Below are 15189 nucleotides of genomic sequence, written 5' to 3'. Positions count from 1 at the left end.
ACAAAGAGATCTTTATACCAGCTTATGAGATCTAACAAGTAGTGTTAGGCTTCAAAAACCACGTCCTATCATGAATAAAATGTTTACCTGTCATTTGGGTGACCTCAATGATTGATTTCTAAATGAGCAGATATTTATAAAATGGTCCCCTACACCAATTTGCTTTTGAGTTGAGTGGTAGCCGTAACAATCATTTCTCTCCCTCCCTCTCTTTCTTTCCTCCCTCCCACTTACCACACAACTTCTCCGCAACAGATTTGTTTATTTCCCTGTTTTATTTGTAAATACATTAACTGGAAGCAAGATAGCAATTCATGCTTTGCCCTTAGTTAACAGGAATTATTTTCCGGTGTGAAAACTCGACCCTTAAAGAAACTTTGTTCTGTGTAAAATGTTCTTTGTCGGAGCTGGAAAAATAGATGTATTGCTTGACCTTAGGAAACTGAGGCTTTGAATGCCTTAACCCCAGTAAATAATTAATGTGGAAAATATAGGTGTAGGCCAGGCCCTTTGGGGATCTAATGTGGCCCAAGGGAACCCTGATTTTGTGGGGCATTGGGTGCGGAGGTTGATGGCTCTCTTTGGCCTCGTATATTAATTTGTTTGTTCAGCAGCCATTTAAATGATTATGAGATCAAAGAGGTTTGCTGGGCACAAGGGATCCAAAAAGTATAGGTTTTAGAATCTGCCAGATGTTGGCTTGAATCAATGCCGAGCTATGTGATTTTGAGCTATTTACTTAACTTTTCTAAACTTATTTCCTCATCAGCAAAATGGAAATCATGCTTACCTTGCGGACCGTCGGAAGGGTTAGAAATAATACATGTGAGGCAACTCCTATGCTTCATCTGCTGCTCTAATTTATTTAGCCTTTTGTGCCAGGAATAGTATCTGGGACTTTATACACATTGTCTTTACACCTCACAGCAATGCTGAGGTGGGTAACATTGACTTTATCAGTTTAGAAATAAGAAAACTAAGCCTCAGGAAAAGTAAGTAACTGGTCCAAGATCGTTAGCTTCTAAGAGGCAGAGGTCTGCTTTGAATCTAGGGCTGTCTGTCCCCAAGCCGGTGTTCTTAACCATGTGTTCTAGGTGCCTGCCCAGTCCAGTGTCAAGTGACTGCCCCACCCCTCCAGGATATACCTGGGAGTGACCCATCCGTGGGCTGGGCTGGGCTGGGCTGGCCCGGCCATCCATGACTCCATGGGTTAACTTGTAGGGGGAGCGAGGCACATGGAATTCCTCTGTTGGGAATGAATGTGTGATTAAGGCAAAGGGGAGTAAGCAGAAAGATCGTGGTGTTTACTCAGGGCCAGGGGCACCTTCACAGACCATGCGTAAGCTGAAGTTGAGGGCAGACACCATGTGGCACCCAAGACAGTTCATTTTATGATGGATGACAAAGACCACATGGCTTTGGTTCCAGCTCCTGTATCTGCTCTGACTCCCCTTATTAGGTGAAATGTTTGAGTGACTATCTGTAGCTGAAGGCTCTTACCAGGACTCGATGGCATATGTTGGTCTTAATTGTGGCTATTAGTAATTATTCAGAAATATATTGCCTAATATATCAGCAAACATGAAATTAAAACAGAAGGTGGTAATTTTTTTAATGCGAGAGGTTCAAGTGCTGCAGGGGCACAGAGGAGGGGGCATTCACGAGCCTTGGTGGCACATGCATCCCTGTGCTGTCCCGCGTTCACTCCCTTCGGGCAAGGCCGGCCACTTGGGTGAGCTGTCGGCTTGGACTGATACCGGTGCCCTGACGTAGCTGCCTCGGAGGAACCACTTCTGGTTTTCTTTTCACTTGTAAGTGTGTCTTCAGGTTCCACAGAAATTGTGTTGAATCCAAATTAAATAACTGCTTGCCATGGGATTACGGTCCTAAATATCATTTCTTGGACTTTTTTTTTTTTTCTTTCATTTAGTTAATGGTTATTGATTGAAGACCAAGGAGAAGGTATTAAATCCTCTTATTCTAATGGAATTACCTTAAAAGGTATCTTCTGTTAGAGTATGAAGTCAGCTATGGAGGGGCTTGAAATTCTTCCCTGGTTATCCCATCGCTCCTAATCAAATGAAAACAGTTGTATCATTTTCTCTGCAAAACCTGATGTTTTCCTGACTTGATTTAGGAGCGCCAAAGGAGCCTGATGGTTTTCTACAGATTTCATTTATCTGGAGTAATTTTAGGGTGCATAACTGCACAGCGTTCTGGCAGACGGTTGGAGGGCTTAAGTTTTTTCATGCTAGTGACGTGAGAATGTGTCTAAAGCACTTACAGGGAGCGTGTGGCCCAAGGTAGGCACGTCCACCGTCCCACTTGCCCGACCGAGGAAACTCTCTAGATTGCACCTTACGCAGGGGTTAGTGGCAGCAGCGGGTCGATGCGGTGGAAGTTCACAGCATGTCTCAGTCGCAGAGAAGTTGTTACTTAGGCAGCACTTAACGGTTCATAAAGCGGTTTTTTCACAGCTACGATGAGGCCAATGACTTTCCTCTTAGAATCTGGTCAGAGTAATATTATTTGTCTTCTAATATTTCCCTGCCTTTCTTGAAAAACAACTTTATAACTGTGTCCTTACCCAGTGATTTTTAAAACTATAAAAGTATCTAAGAGAGAGAGAGATTGAAATCTAGTTCCAGGCCTGGCTCTGCTGCTAATTAGCTGTAGGAACTTGGATAGGTCGCTCTAGTTTTTCTGTGCCTCGCTTGCTTTGTATCTAAACCCTTTAGCAGAGTTGGGCTAGTGCAGGGGGAGGAGATATCTGGAATATTCGCTGTCTCTCCACCCTCCCCAACATGGCCGGCTGCTTTTGGTGCTGGGAGGCCAACCTGATCAGAACCCTTTGTCAGGACTCACCACCTACAATCAGCTTTCATACTTGACATAAATCTATGGACCAGATAATGGCAAATATCGTTTTTAATTTTACAACAGTGTGCAAACAGTTTTAATTTAACAGCAGTGTGCAATTATATTTTTCCTTGTGCTGCACTTAGGTCTTGGTACTATTCTTTAGTTTACTATAGAGCTTAACTTTGTTTAGAAAGAGAGAAAAAAAAAAAAGGGCTTCCAATTGGGATTAAAAGAAAGCATGTAAGAAGTTAAAGCCCCAAAGCTCGCATATTTAAAAAAAAAAAATAAGGTACTTACAGTAAAAGTGAATTATTGCCCCCTTGTGGTAGAGTTATGTATTTATTCCCTCACACAAGCGAACGTGCAGTGTTATTTTAGTCTTCACTACCCTGAAGCACTCTCTGTCCTTTACAATGAATCCAAAGAGCTTTGGATAGTTTTGAAACAACGTCTCCTAGTTTATTTATTTTCACCTTCCTTAAACCCCATGGGCTTTTGTCTTTGGACGGATTTTTCTTTTTTCTGTTTGAAGTAGCAGATATCTAAGATGTTAAACAAATCACTGGAGTGTCCGACGTTTCATGAAACAAACCCAAATCTCATTGAAATTACTGTCCTGTAGTCCTTACCACTTAAAATGAGGTGAGAGGGGCTTGGGAATATCTTACTGCCCCTTTAGGATTCTTCTTATATGTCTGAGAACAATGATTTTCTTCAGGGCTATAACATCAGGAAATGTTGAAATACCACGTGCAGGAAATCTTAGTGGTGCTATAATTAACTTTTAAAGGCTCAGGTGATCTTCAGAATTAGCTTTTCTTCCAACTTCATTGTTTTGAACATGAAACAAGATGTTAAAACTAAATGGACTTCCTTTCAACAAAATAGGTAACAGACCTCACGCCTAATAAAATGTGTTATGTAAGAAAACTTGAGTGGTCTTAAAGACAAAGAAAGAGATTTCATACTTTTTTCCCCCCAATAAATTTTTAAAAAATTTATCTTTATTGTTGAAAGTATTACAGATGTCCCCTTTTCCCCCCATCAATTCCCCTCCACCCTGCATCCGCCCCACCCCCAGGCCTTCCCCAAGCCATTGTCTGTGTTCATGGGTTATGCATTTATGCAAAAATATGGCAGACTTTTACAGATAGAACAGTAAGACAGAATTGGTTTATTGAACTAGTTTTTACAAATTAGCATAAATCTGTATAGTAGTAAATATTTTGAGTGATTTTTACATTTGTTTGTTTAGAGAAGTACATTTTGTCAATTATTTTTTATTTTGGATGGTTGGCACTCTCCAATAGTTTTGTAATACCAACAACTACTTGTAAGTCATCTCCAGATTGTGTGTAGATTTTAAAAATACATGCACTTTTATAAAGATGAAATGACTAAGTAACCACTTGGAAAAGGTTTTCAAGTTATGACTTGAGATTCAAGATGCCCAGTAAAGTCTCCTTTGTAGGTAGCTTGCTATTTTTTCAACCCTTTAAAATATTGTTTTGTCTCTAGATTATTTTTTCCTGAAAGAAAATTTGATCACAGTCATCAAACAGCCATTGAAGGATTTGCCAGTGCTTTCCAAAGACATCTGTCTGTGAAATGTTTTTAGTGAAAAGGGTGTTATTTCTTTAAAAAAACACACACCAAAGAAACAGATAAATGTTACTAAAAATGACAAGGAACTTTGTACTATAAGGAGCCAAAAATTGATTCATTTGCTTTACTCAGAGTTCTAGCTAACTCTCCTCTGACTCTCAGCTAATGTAAATCAATAACCATCAAGATATGTTATACTGAACTATTACGGACAGGGAAGATTTTTATCTTAGACTATGTAGAATATTCTGTGGTGGGTGCCAGTCGTGATCATACCTGCCTACTTGGACTCCTTTGTAGATAAAAGAACCTTCATGAACTAACATTAACATCTATTTTTTTAAAGCCTTAAGTAGAGTTGGTATACAACATCATATTACTTATACAGTTTCAGGTGTGCAATATAGTGATTTGACATTTTATACCTTACAATGTGATCACCCCACTAATTCTAGTAATCATCTGTCACTGTACAAACTTATCATAATGTTACTGACTATATTCCCTTTCCCCTTTTCACTCATTCCCGACGCCCTTTCCTCTGGCAGCCATCCCTTTGGTCTCTGTTTCTACGAGTCTGTATTCTTAATGTCTGAGCATTAGGACAGTAGTTCCTACTTTTATATCTTAGATTCATTTATGATTGGCCACTACTAAAGAATCTGCTTACCTCCACAGTAGGAATTACAGGCTTTTCCTTACACCAATTTATGATAAGTTTTAGGGACATGCAATTATTCTTGGAAATAAATTTAATTGCTGTGGCCTTAAAATACAAAATGCTTTTTCATGGTGGAAAACACACTTTACTGCTTTGGTAATCATAAAGAGAGGAGGTCATGAAAAAGTGTAGAAGGGAATTTAGGTAATTTTCAGAGTTATGATAAATAGTCTTTATGCATAAATCTCTGCCCAAGTTTAGATTATTTTCCTAGGATAGATTCCCAGATCTGGGTCAAAAGTTATGAACATTTTTGCCCTGGCCGGGTAGCTCAGTTGGTTAGAGCTTTGTCCCGATACACCAAGGTTGCGGGTTCAATCCCCAGTCAGGGCATATACAAGAGTCAGCCAGTGAATGAGCGATGAGTGGAACAACAAATCAATGTTTCTCTCCCTCCTCTCTCTCTCCCCCTAAAATTCAATTTTAAAGAAGTTATGAACATTTTTAATACTCTTTCACACTTGCCAAATGGCTTTTCAGAAAGGCTGTATATATCAATTACATATTCTCAAGCTGCATCCCAATGCCTGCCTCACCACATCCTCACTAGCTTTACATATTTTTGCTCTTAAGAATCTTTGCAGTGCCAACTCATTTTATTTGGTGGTTTTAATTGTGAGATTTGATCGTTTAAATGTATTTATTAGCTATTTTTATTTCTCTTCTGAATTGTATTTAGGTCTTTTGTCTATTTTCATATGAGCTTTTAAAATATTTTAGGAACCAGCTGGCATTTTTTTTCCCAGAGAATCATCAATCACTCTTAAATAAATAAATCGCTGTTGCTACTCACTCGGCCATATGAGGGAAAGTAATGGCCCAATTGCTATTCGTTGACTACGACTCAGTCCCTGTGACTTTAGATGTGGATACAACCTTTTATGTTCTGCCTGCGGCGTGTCCTCTGAAGTGTGGCAAGATACACCTCTTAGAGGTGATCCCTGAGTCTCCATAATGTATTTCATAAATCCAGTGAAGCTTAGGTTTCAAGTTAGCATCACAAACTTATTAAAATTTAATAGAAATTAGTTGTGGCTATAACTAATTACCATTAACTGCATTTGTCATAATTGTGGCTTACTTCCCTCAGTGTGTGTGTGTACGGAGGGAGAAGCTTTCATCTTTTTTGCTAGTCACAGCTACTGAATTTTTTTCTTCAGTTTTCTTTCATTGTATCTGTCATTAGAAAGTCTTTCTCAAAACACTTAGTAATCATTATGGAAATGCTTCACAACCTTTGTGCCTCACCGATGGACATACAAGAACCATCGTTCCAATGATGAAAAGACTTTTATCTAAACCTCATAGAAGAAAAAACAAAAACCATTTGAAGAACTCCCTTGCATTTGGGAGCTTATAGGAGAATGAAATTCGTGTGTGACTGGCAGGGGAGTCAGTATTTTCACAGCTTCATGTAATTTGTGAGGCTGCCTGATATCTCAGTTCAAAATAATCTCTCCTGTTTCTGATTCTAATAGCAGTAATCTACAGCTGGACGTGAGGAGTATTTCCATAAGGCACTGCTCACCTTTCTCTGTGGAAGAGTTGATAGGTTACCCTGCTGGACCATTTCCACATGTGTGCAAGTCAGTGTAATTATGTTGGTTAGAGTGTGGCTTTGATAATACCTTTCTAACTGTGTTCGTTTTGATGATAATCTTGTCTTGCCAGGGGTATTTCACTGATCTTCCTTTCATCCCAGGAACACAGTCTTTTCTAACGGTGTCTCATAACTTTCTAGTGAAAGGTGACTATAGCATCTTCATTCTGTAAGTGTAGAAACAGAATCACAAGGATAATATTGCACCAGACACCTCTGTTACAAGACAGTGCCTACCTCCCAGGTGTCCTTCCTCCCAGGGGAGGCCTTTCTCTATGAAGCCACATTGCTTTTGCTTGAAAGCTAGTTGTCTTCTTGCATTCACACAACGGTGCTGAAAGATCTGCTCTGTAGATCAGATTCTGCTTGATCTGTTTTTTTTTTAAGTATGCCTTTTTTTTTTTTTTTTTCCAGAGAGAGGAAGGGAGAGGGGGAGAGAGAGTTAGAAACATCAATGATGAGAGAGAGTCAATGATCGGCTGCCTCCTGCACACACCCCACTGGGGATCGAGCCTGCAACCCGGGCATGTGCCCTGACCAGGAATTGAACCTCGATCTCCTGGATCATACATAGGTTGATTCCCAACCGCTGAGCCACGCCCGGCTGGGCAAGGCAACTGCATTCTTAAAGCACTCAGGACAAAGATACATATAATTTGTCATTAGCGTTGGACATACCTGGAGGCTGACAATCTTCTAATAAAACTCAAACCTTTTCTGCTGATCTCAGGGAGTATATTTTCCAAGTCTTCTCCTGTGTACTAAAAAGCAAGACAATTAAATCCATGAGTTGAATTACTCTTTGGGCGACTAGCATCAAACTTGCCTTTGAATGCTTCCTGTACAGGGTGAATGTTCTTGAAAAATGTGCGACAATCTGAATGCCTAGAAGTCATTCTCTGAGTCTAATCTCACATGCACAGAGGTGAAGACGTTAAGTGAAAACATAACTGAGCGTGCTTGTATGTTCAATATGTTTTCAAATATATAAATAAGAACAGGGTTATATATTTTTGTTAGATTTAATCTTACCAATTAATTTCTTTGATAAATCTTAGAGATCAGAAGAAAATATGCGCAAGACCCTTTTTATACCTTATGTTAGGATATGTTTCAATATTCTTTTATTACTTTGAGTTGGGCTTAAAGTCAAAGTAACCTACTATGGACCACAAAATATTTTCAGTTAATTTAGGCCTATCCGTGGTCAAATCTTGGCTAACCATCTTAATTCTTTGGTATTTGCAATATATCTTACATGAGAAATGGGGCTGACCGAGAACAAAACCAAGCGATGAGCCAATAGCACAGAGATGTCATTCAAAAGAGATTGCTGAGGAAAAGTTTTAGGGTTGTAATTAGGTCTCCCAGAACATCTCTAGTTGGAACTGGTACTGTATGACTTATTGCCAATAGGATAATTGTACAATTTGAAAAATTATTTTATATAAGTAAGTTTTCAGAAGCATTGCTGAGTTTTTGGCCACAATATGAACGGTTTTATGCAAATATTGAATAACTTCCCTATCACACACAATATTATATCAGCCAGCAAGCCCAAAGACCATTTGATGTTGACAATTACATCAGAATAATGTATTAGGTAAATGACATGAAATTGACCCTGTCTTAAAATGAGTTTCCAGTAATTTAGCTTAGATTTGCTGTTAGTGAAAGTAGTGCACATTTGATTTTCAACTAAATCATTTATATGAAGAATTGAAATGGTGACTGTGAAAAGCTTTCTTTAAATAACATACTCAGTATATTTTTATCTTAACAGAATACATTTTAAAATCAAGGAATGTTGGCATTATTTTCCATTCACTTAATTTTTATTTGCTTTTAAAGAAACCTCCAGCCTTTAAAGAAATGAAATATAAACCAAACTTTTCAATGTAGTCAGCAATGATCTTTAAAGGATTTTTTGTTTGTTTAGATAAAATATAGATCTAAGAAAAACCTTCATATAACTATCATTGAGGCTCCTTTTTAAATATGCTATTTTATATTAAATATTTCATCTCTCTGCCCTCATTAAGTGTGTCTCATCATTAGATATGGTGTTACTAAATAGTCGTAACTTTACAGTTTTTTTGATTAATGATGGCTTGGACCAAAGTTTCATTGGGTAGGATTAACTATGTTTAAAGATGGCAAAATGCCACTATAATGTTAATGCCAGAATTTAATGAGAACCAGAAGTTAACTTCAAGGACCTTCATAATTTAATACGAGGGCATGATCATATTCTGATTATTTTACTGTAGTGTCCAATTAAAAATAAGTTACTCTTTTTTTAATCTTTTTTCTTATGATAAAAGTTTTACTCAGCAAACACTTATTAAGTATCGACTACATGGCAACCATGTGCTGTAGTCTTACCAGTGAGACTGTTTTCCATCCTCAAATAAAATAGAGCCTTTCTGATCAAAAAGAGCAGAAATGAGAAACGCCTCCCTTACCCAGAACTCCCGTGGCCTCTCGTAATCCAGAGTGATTCTGGTTTCCTAGGGCACGTATCCGCCTCTCTGACCGCTAGGCTGTTTCTTCATGTCTCACGTCAGCCACCTTCTCCATGGTCTGGACTGAAAACTGACCACCTATGTCCCTGTCCTGGAAAGGTCTGGGATTTGGAGTTTTTTAGGTGTGGGAAGGTTGGAAAGCATGGATTATAACTGGATGTCCTAGTTGTGGTACAGATCACGGTGTCTCACAGGGAAAGCTTTGTACAACTGCACAATACAATCGGACGTAGGGAGGTAGGAGAGCTGGCAATAGGATTCTTTGTCTTTTGAGGAAAACCCTTCCTGTACTGAAGATGTATAGTGACGACTGACTTTCTGTAAAATGCAGGTAACCTTTAAAGCTATTTTCTGCTCTAAAAATGATCTCTGGGTGTTTAGAACCCAAAGAGAGCAACGGACCTAAAGCGAATGTCTATGTCCTGCACTCTTTTTTCTCATAATCCCACATACACACACTTGTAAAGAAATGCTGAGACCTTATAAAGACCCCGATGCATAGCCTCAAGATGCAAGAAGTGAAACACAGCAGAGGCAAAGGGAAAACTGCCCCCGAAAACTCAACTGTTTAGCTTGTGACCTGAGCTTCCTAGTGACTAAGGCAAAGAGAACAGACTGGATGACGTGGTGAGATTTTCTGGTTGCAAGACACGTTCCGCCAGTTGGTTCTTCAGAAACGAGCATTTTTCTTGCTCTCAATTAATAAGAACAACTTGTCTGGGGGTGGGGGTGGGGGTGGGGCAGGAGTGGTTTCTATAAGAAGCCCTAAGCCACAGAATGAATGATGGCCTCATGAATTTTTGTAGAAAATAAAGAAATACCCCACATATGTCATTTCCTATATTGGCCTTTGGAGAGCTGAGAGTAACGTGAAAAGCGAGACATTTGTTTCTCCCGGGGGCAGGGCGAGGGGGGGGGTTGGAACTCCTGGTATATTTACTGTAGATAATGCTTATTTTCTTTTGACCCACTGACATGTGGAGCAGCAGAAAGATGTAAAGATATCTAGTAAAAGGTGGCATTGTTAAAGGTAGGAGGGGATGAGTGGGATTTTCGTGGCAGGATGATATTTGCAAGACCGATCGGGCCGCTGGGAGGTGTTTAAATGTGCCAGTTCCCTGTAACAGGAAGATCAGTCTCTGTTTTAGACAGCATATCCAATTTAGTAAATTATTATTATTCCGTCAAAATTAATGTGAACCATTTTCTCTTTGAGGCTGCTTTTTCCATAGGTGATGTTTTCCAGATGGGCTTTGTGTAAAACTCTTAATGTTTTATGTTTTCTTTCCTAGAGAAAGGGCCCTTTCTGACACGTCTTCCTTTCTTCCTCCCCCCCCCTCGTAGGGAAGAGAGCACCAAAGGCAAAGAAGAAGAGGAAGCTGATAGAAAGGGCCCAGGAGCAGCACAGCGTCTTCCTAGCCACGGACAGGGCTAACCAGTAAAATAAAAGACACGTCGGGCGGATTTGGGGGGGCGGGGGGAGAGGTCGTTTGTTGCAAAAGTGCACAAAGCTACTCTCCGCTCCCGGACGCTGGTGCGCGGCGTGTGTGCTGCTCTGACCAGCGTGTGTTCCCGGTGACATTGCAAGAGGAGCAGCCACCACGACGTGGCCTCTGTTATTTATGCTCCGAGCCACAGCTGGAGACTGTGAAGGCGGGAGCTCCGACCTGAATCGGGAGGACCCGGAGCCAGTGTGCAACCTGCGCCCCAGGCCCGGCCCCAGCGCAGAGGCGGGAGGCCCCCCACCGCTGGGAGCAGACTCGTGCATATTTATGGAAGGACCGTGCCCAGCGGGCGAAGTGCTCTTCCACTTGCGCCCTCTCTCTCTCACCTTGCACGTTGCCAGGGATCAGTGTGTGTGGATATCTGCTTCGTGTGCCCGCGTGTCGTCCTCAGCGCCCGCTGCCTGCGGACTGTCCGGGATGGAGCTGGTCTTAGCCGGGGATGTGCTGCGGGCATCCCTGCCCAGTGTCACAGCGGCTCTGATATGTACATATTCTGCTGGGGCTTCGCATAGACCTCTCCTTTACTGTATATTTATGCTCGCGTACGTGTAACAAGTCATACCTGAATAATAGATGTCACTCGGTTTTTAGTGGTTCCTTAACCGTTGTCCAGTAAATGGCTGTTCTAGTTTCTCGAACTGACAAATGTTTTGTTGCCCCTTGGAACTTGCCTTTTCTTTTCTTTGTGGGCTTATTTCTCACTGTAAGGATAGGATAAGTTAGTTTGTACATAGGGTCAGATGTTCGGTGTCCAAGAATTTGAGTATCTCCTCGCACCGATAAAGCAGCATCTGGCAGGCGGAAGCCAGAGCTCCCTTGCCGTCTAAGAAGTGATGACATTATGAACACAACTGAAAACACGAGGAGATCCATGCAGCCACTCGTAGTTCCCATCATGCGACTTCACAGGCCAGCTAGAGAATTCTTCAAACTTCAGTGTATCTGTGTGTATCATTTCGAGCGGTCCCTGACTTACAGTGGCAGGGCGCCTACCAGTATTCTCGGGTCACTGTAGGAGTTTCTGTCACGAGACTATGCGTAGAATCCGAGGAGGGAACTGGCTGAATCCCTATGACTACTGGTCAGATCTTAACAGGTCCCCTTGGAGCCAGAATCAGCTTCATACCTGAGACAGAGGAACAGCGCGGAAGCTCCCAGGAGACGACTTTCTGAGCTGTGGTTGCAAAATCATCATCATCATCCCCTTGGGGGAATCGGCTCTTAAAGGGTCTTGAATTGGCTACTTCTAAAAGCATCACTACCTTCCTGGCTGATTCAGAAGGAAATTAGAACACAAAGAAATGGTTGCAGATTTTTGCGGAAGGAAAACAAAGCAAGGTAAAGCCTTTCTCTCGCCTTGCGTTGGCAAAACTACCTCTTCGGCATTTTGGTTAACTTTTGAGTCCAAAGCATCTTACCAATAAGTATAAATGTCATATACATCATTATGAAAATATTATTGCTATGAGATAAGCCATATATGAATGTTGTATTCAACTTTAGGGTTTGCATTTAATCCTGAAGCGTTCACCTCCTTTCACGTCTATTTACACTATATTCCTATTACTAAGCAGGGCGGGGGCTCTGGTATCGTGCTTCACCGGTAATAAGTCAGTACCTGTTCTGTTTCTGGGATGTTCTTCTCATGCATTAAAATACTTCAAAAGTATTTGTGGGAAATTTGCTTTTCTTTAGAGGTATACTTAGGAAAAAACCCAACCCTTTAAAACTCTACCCCCAAAGGATGGTCTTTAAAAAAGAAAAACAGACAAAAATAAAACCTATGCTAGTAACTACATCTAAGACTCTAACTAGGTTAGCTGTAAATTACATGATAGGGGAGTGGTTAAGAGTGGAGTTCTTATGAGCTAACAAGCAAAATAGAGACAGACTCACAGACAGAGCAAGCTGACAGCTGTTGGGGGGATTGGACGGAGACAACAGTGTGGTGATTGCAGGGGGGGTAAGTGGTGATGGATGGAGACTTGACTTGGGGTGGTGAACACACCGTACCAGTCAGTGTACAGATGATGTGTTGTGGAATTGTGCGCCTGAAACCTGTATAATTTTGTTAGCCAGTGTCGTCCCAATAAATTAAATAGAAAGGGAAAAAATAAGAAAAAACGAGGGGATTTTAGAGCCAGGCTATCTGAATTCCAGTGTAGACTGAGAACAGCCTGGGGCGAATTGTTTAATTTCTCCAGGTCTGTTTCCTCATCTGTGAAATGGAGATTATAATGTTACCTACCTGCAGGGCTGTGTTTTAAGGGCTGAATTAAGTAAAATATGTATAGAATTGTGTTTTTGAGGGTTAAATCAGGTAAAAGGTGTCAAGTATGGTAAACACAGTATGATATATACTAAGTACTATGTAAGTTGTTACCTGTTACTCTGTTTAATTACCTCTGTCCTTGGCTATTTAAATTATTTCATAAATATTTATTTCTCCTTATCAGAAAAATTGAATATGTGTAGGAAAGCATCAGTTCCCTTCGATTTACTGCTCAATGCCTGGACATTATTTGCCCAAACTGTTATTCTTATGGGAATTGATTTACGGCCATCACACACACACACACACACACACACACACACACACACACACACACTACAGTGTAATTTATAGCTTCAGGGTACTAATAAAGAGATCTGGTGGTTTTCCACAAATAGCTGTACCATTCCTATATTTCATACAATATATGTAAGTAGAATATATGAAACTGGTTTTCTTCCTAATATTTTCAGGTAGCTTAGCATCCATAAAAGCAAAAGATGGGACTACAGCTTTCTCAATTAAGAACTTTGAGTGGGGGATGGGTGTAATGGGAGAAGGTGATCGAAAGGTGCAAACTTCCAGTTACAAAATAAACACCATGGGGATCTGATGTACAGCATGGTGACTGTAATCAACGCACAGTTAACTGCATATGTGAAAGTTGCCAAGATTATACATTTTAAATAGCCTCATCATGAGAAAAGAAAATTTGACAGATCAGCACTGAAGAAAAGCCAATTTTATAAATGTCTCTGTTCTTTTTCAAGATGTTAATATCAGTCATTGCAAATATGGAATTTTCATATTTTGCTTGAGACGTTTGGAGAGAAGTTAACACTCAGCCTCAAGCGTGTGGTTCATATACAGGTGATGTATGATTCCCTCTTCAGCTTCTTTTTGCTTTAAAGGGGAGCTGTAAGCAAGAGAAGTAAACAGCGCTTCTGTTCCTTGTAGAGAAGCTGGTACACAGTGACTCCTTGATAATACCACGTTAGAAAAGGCGTCATCAGTAATCCTGTAAATGCATCTGTGTCTTAACCAACATCCTCTTCCTTCCTCTCCTTTCAAGAGATACCCATTCGTTCCACTTCTACATTCGATCCCATCCCCTCTTTCTTTTGTGGGACGTTCAGTATCCACGCCTTTCATTTCTTCAGTCCTTCCTCTCCCTTCGACTTAGACTCTTCAAGTTCTTCATTGGCCAATATCCTGGAAGAGCAGCTGACATTCACTGATGTCTTCAACCATCTCCCATTCTCCAGTCTCATCTTAACATCAGCCTCATGTTTCTTCCCCACAACTGTATTGCAATTGTTCTGACAAAAGTAGCAATGACATTTCACTTGCTAAATTCAATGAAAATGTTTGTCTAACTGCCTTCATCCCTTTGTGTGTGTCCTATCTGCTATTTCCAACAAGTCTGACTTGATTGTTCCCTTTCCTTTAGGAAGTTTGTTTCTCTTTTGGCTTCTGGGACAATTCCTACCCTGGGTTTCCTACTTCTCTGGCTCCTTCTTTTCAGTTGTCAAGTTATTTCTTAGCCTAAATTAAAAATACTGAGATTTCGGAGGTTAGCTCACTATTTAATCTTTTTGGTTTAATCTTTTCATCTCCCTCATTCCACCTGGGAAGTCTAACCTTATGGTTTCAAATACCACCTGCATGTTGTTGCCTTCCAAACCAATCTCTGTTGCCAGGTCTTCGGTAACTATTTCTAAGCTTCTAAATATCTTGACCAGGGAGCCCCACACTCCTCTCAAGCTCACTGTATCTAAAACTCAACTTAATACTATTTCAGGGTCTAGTCAAGGAAATGTACTCGTCTAGGTATTTCAAACAGGGAATTTAACACTTGGAACTGATCACAGAGGTAATAAGCAAGACAAGAAGCCAACAGGGGGATGGGTGGCAAGACAATCCAGAGATTAGCACCAGCAGGAAGCCACCATCACCCATAGGGCAAGAGGAATAACAGGAAGTGGTGAAGTTTCCAGAATCCAGGAGGCAAGGCCACCCAGCTAGAGCTATGACCACTGAGGAAACAGGAGCTGAAGACAGGAAGCTTGTCTGGTGGGAGCTGAAATCTTAGAGGAGAT

The 15189-nt window shown here is 40.6% G+C and overlaps 1 protein-coding gene across 4 annotated transcripts in view; it reads left to right on the top strand.

The window, feature by feature from the left end:
- RSPO2 (R-spondin 2) overlaps positions 1–13256 on the top strand; it is a 112708-nt gene extending 99452 nt beyond the window's left edge. For 3 of the 4 annotated variants that reach the window (XM_081116606.1, XM_081116607.1, XM_081116609.1), the window contains one exon: positions 10658–13255. In XM_081116606.1, the coding sequence (XP_080972732.1) occupies positions 10658–10755 (98 nt within the window). In that variant the 3' untranslated portion in view covers positions 10756–13255. Of the gene's footprint in view, positions 1–10657 lie in introns of all 4 variants that reach the window. The other variant, XM_081116608.1, reaches the window with a different exon arrangement.
- Positions 13257–15189: the final 1933 nt, after the last annotated feature.

This window comes from Miniopterus schreibersii (genome assembly GCF_964146895.1).
Source record: "Miniopterus schreibersii genome assembly, chromosome: 17".
Lineage (NCBI taxonomy): Eukaryota > Metazoa > Chordata > Mammalia > Chiroptera > Miniopteridae > Miniopterus > Miniopterus schreibersii.
The sequence above is the reverse complement of the archived record's forward strand: the minus strand, read 5'-3'. Positions and strand labels throughout refer to the sequence as shown.